Raw genomic sequence first — 2,270 nt, 5'->3', positions numbered from 1 at the left:
TTCTCCTGCCTCAGCCTCCCAAGTAGCTGGGATTACAGGCATCCGCTGCCATGCCCAGCTAATTTTTGTATTTTTAGTAGAGACGAGGTTTCACCATGTTGGCCAGGCTGTTCTCAAACTGCTGACCTCAGGTGATGCACCCGCCTTGGCCTCCCAAAGGGCTGGGATTATAAGTGTGAGCCACCGCGCCCGTCCCTCCTTTTTGTCCTTATGACTGATGGATGGCCCATCCGGCAGGCAGCCTGGGCCCGCCAGCATTCCTGTTTGGTGAGGGCAGGAAGCCGGGGCAAGGGGAGGCAGGTGGAGAGTCAGGAGGTCTGGGGTCGGGGCATAGCGTGGCCTTGGCTCCTGACCCCTTCTTCCCTCAGGTGAAGGCGTTTGGGCCGGGGCTGCAGGGAGGCAGTGCAGGCTCCCCCGCCCGCTTCACCATTGACACCAAGGGCGCCGGCACAGGTGGCCTGGGCTTGACAGTGGAGGGCCCCTGCGAGGCACAGCTCGAGTGCCTGGACAACGGGGACGGCACATGTTCTGTGTCCTATGTGCCCACCGAGCCCGGGGACTACAACATCAACATCCTCTTCGCTGACACCCACATCCCTGGCTCCCCATTCAAGGCCCACGTGGTTCCCTGCTTTGACGCATCCAAAGTCAAGTGCTCAGGCCCTGGGCTGGAGCGGGCCACCGCTGGGGAAGTGGGCCAATTCCAAGTAGACTGCTCGAGCGCGGGCAGCGCGGAGCTGACCATTGAGATCTGCTCAGAGGCGGGGCTGCCGGCTGAGGTGTACATCCAGGACCACGGCGACGGCACGCACACCATTACATACATTCCTCTCTGCCCCGGGGCCTACACTGTCACCATCAAGTACGGCGGCCAGCCTGTGCCCAACTTCCCCAGCAAGCTGCAGGTGGAGCCTGCAGTGGACACTTCCGGCGTCCAGTGTTACGGGCCTGGGATTGAGGGCCAGGGTGAGTTGCCCTGCCGTGGGGTATGTGGCAGCGGGGACACAGGGACCAGAACCCCAGAGCCCCAAGCCTCTTCTCTGTGTCCCTTTGCAGGTGTCTTCCGTGAGGCCACCACCGAGTTCAGTGTGGACGCCCGGGCTCTGACACAGACCGGAGGGCCGCACGTCAAGGCCCGTGTGGCCAACCCCTCAGGCAACCTGACGGAGACCTACGTTCAGGACCGAGGCGACGGCACGTACAAAGTGGAGTACACGCCTTACGAGGAGGGTGCGTGCTGGGGCTCGCACAGGCTGGTGGACGGTGGTGGGTGGGGTGGCCCAGGCTCCTCCTGACCCGGCCTGCACTCCTCCAGGACTGCACTCGGTGGACGTGACCTACGACGGCAGCCCCGTGCCCAGCAGCCCCTTCCAGGTGCCCGTGACCGAGGGCTGCGACCCCTCCCGGGTGCGTGTCCATGGGCCAGGCATCCAAAGTGGCACCACCAACAAGCCCAACAAGTTCACTGTGGAGACCAGGTGAGGGAGCCCCCAGGAGCCTGGGTGGCCAGTAGGCCTGGGAACCCCAGGAATGACTGGCTGTCTGTTTGGACCAGGGGAGCTGGCACGGGCGGCCTGGGCCTGGCTGTAGAGGGCCCCTCCGAGGCCAAGATGTCCTGTATGGATAACAAGGATGGCAGCTGCTCAGTTGAGTACATCCCTTATGAGGCTGGCACCTACAGCCTCAATGTCACCTATGGTGGCCATCAAGTGCCAGGTGAGGCGGTGGCAGCCAGGGCGGGGCTGGGACTGTCTGCTTCTCCCCACCCTGTCTCATACAGCTGCCATACCTTTGCCCCAACCCTCAGGCAGTCCTTTCAAGGTCCCTGTGCATGATGTGACAGATGCGTCCAAGGTCAAGTGCTCTGGGCCCGGCCTGAGCCCAGGCATGGTTCGTGCCAACCTCCCTCAGTCCTTCCAGGTGGACACAAGCAAGGCTGGTGTGGCTCCACTGCAGGTCAAAGTACAAGGGCCCAAAGGTGAGTGTTGGCGTGCCTGGAGCCGGGGGTCGGGAGGGCAGTGTCCTCTTTGAGGGCTGGGAAAGGAGACTAGAGTGCAGAAGTGATGCAGGTGTGTAGGTGTTTTTGGAAGAGCCTCAGATGACAGTGCATCCAGGAGGGGGACTTAGAGGAGGTAGAACAGATGGGACTTGGTCACTGAGCAGATGTGGCAGGAAGGCAGGCGGGCAAGGTTCCCAGCTGGCACCCAGACGTGTGTCTTTTGTGTCAGAGGGGGCCAAGGCCATTCCCAGGGTCGGGCGGATGAGGATAA

At 62.5% G+C, this 2,270-nt stretch overlaps 1 protein-coding gene across 1 annotated transcript in view; it reads left to right on the top strand.

Moving 5' to 3' along the window:
• Positions 1–206: 206 nt before the first annotated feature.
• Positions 207–2,270, top strand: part of LOC111533797 (filamin-A-like) — a gene marked incomplete at its 3' end in the record, with an annotated part of 6,474 nt that continues 4,410 nt past the window's right edge. The window contains exons 1-5 of the mRNA XM_023200478.1: positions 207–966; positions 1,057–1,230; positions 1,316–1,478; positions 1,556–1,716; positions 1,808–1,978. Coding sequence (XP_023056246.1) covers positions 222–966; positions 1,057–1,230; positions 1,316–1,478; positions 1,556–1,716; positions 1,808–1,978 — 1,414 coding nt within the window. The remainder of the gene's footprint in view (positions 967–1,056; positions 1,231–1,315; positions 1,479–1,555; positions 1,717–1,807; positions 1,979–2,270) is intronic.

The sequence above is a fragment of the Piliocolobus tephrosceles genome, unplaced genomic scaffold (genome assembly GCF_002776525.5).
Source record: "Piliocolobus tephrosceles isolate RC106 unplaced genomic scaffold, ASM277652v3 unscaffolded_17053, whole genome shotgun sequence".
Classification (NCBI taxonomy): Eukaryota; Metazoa; Chordata; class Mammalia; order Primates; family Cercopithecidae; genus Piliocolobus; species Piliocolobus tephrosceles.
Note: the sequence above shows the minus strand (reverse complement) of the source record. Positions and strands in the feature narration are given on the sequence as shown.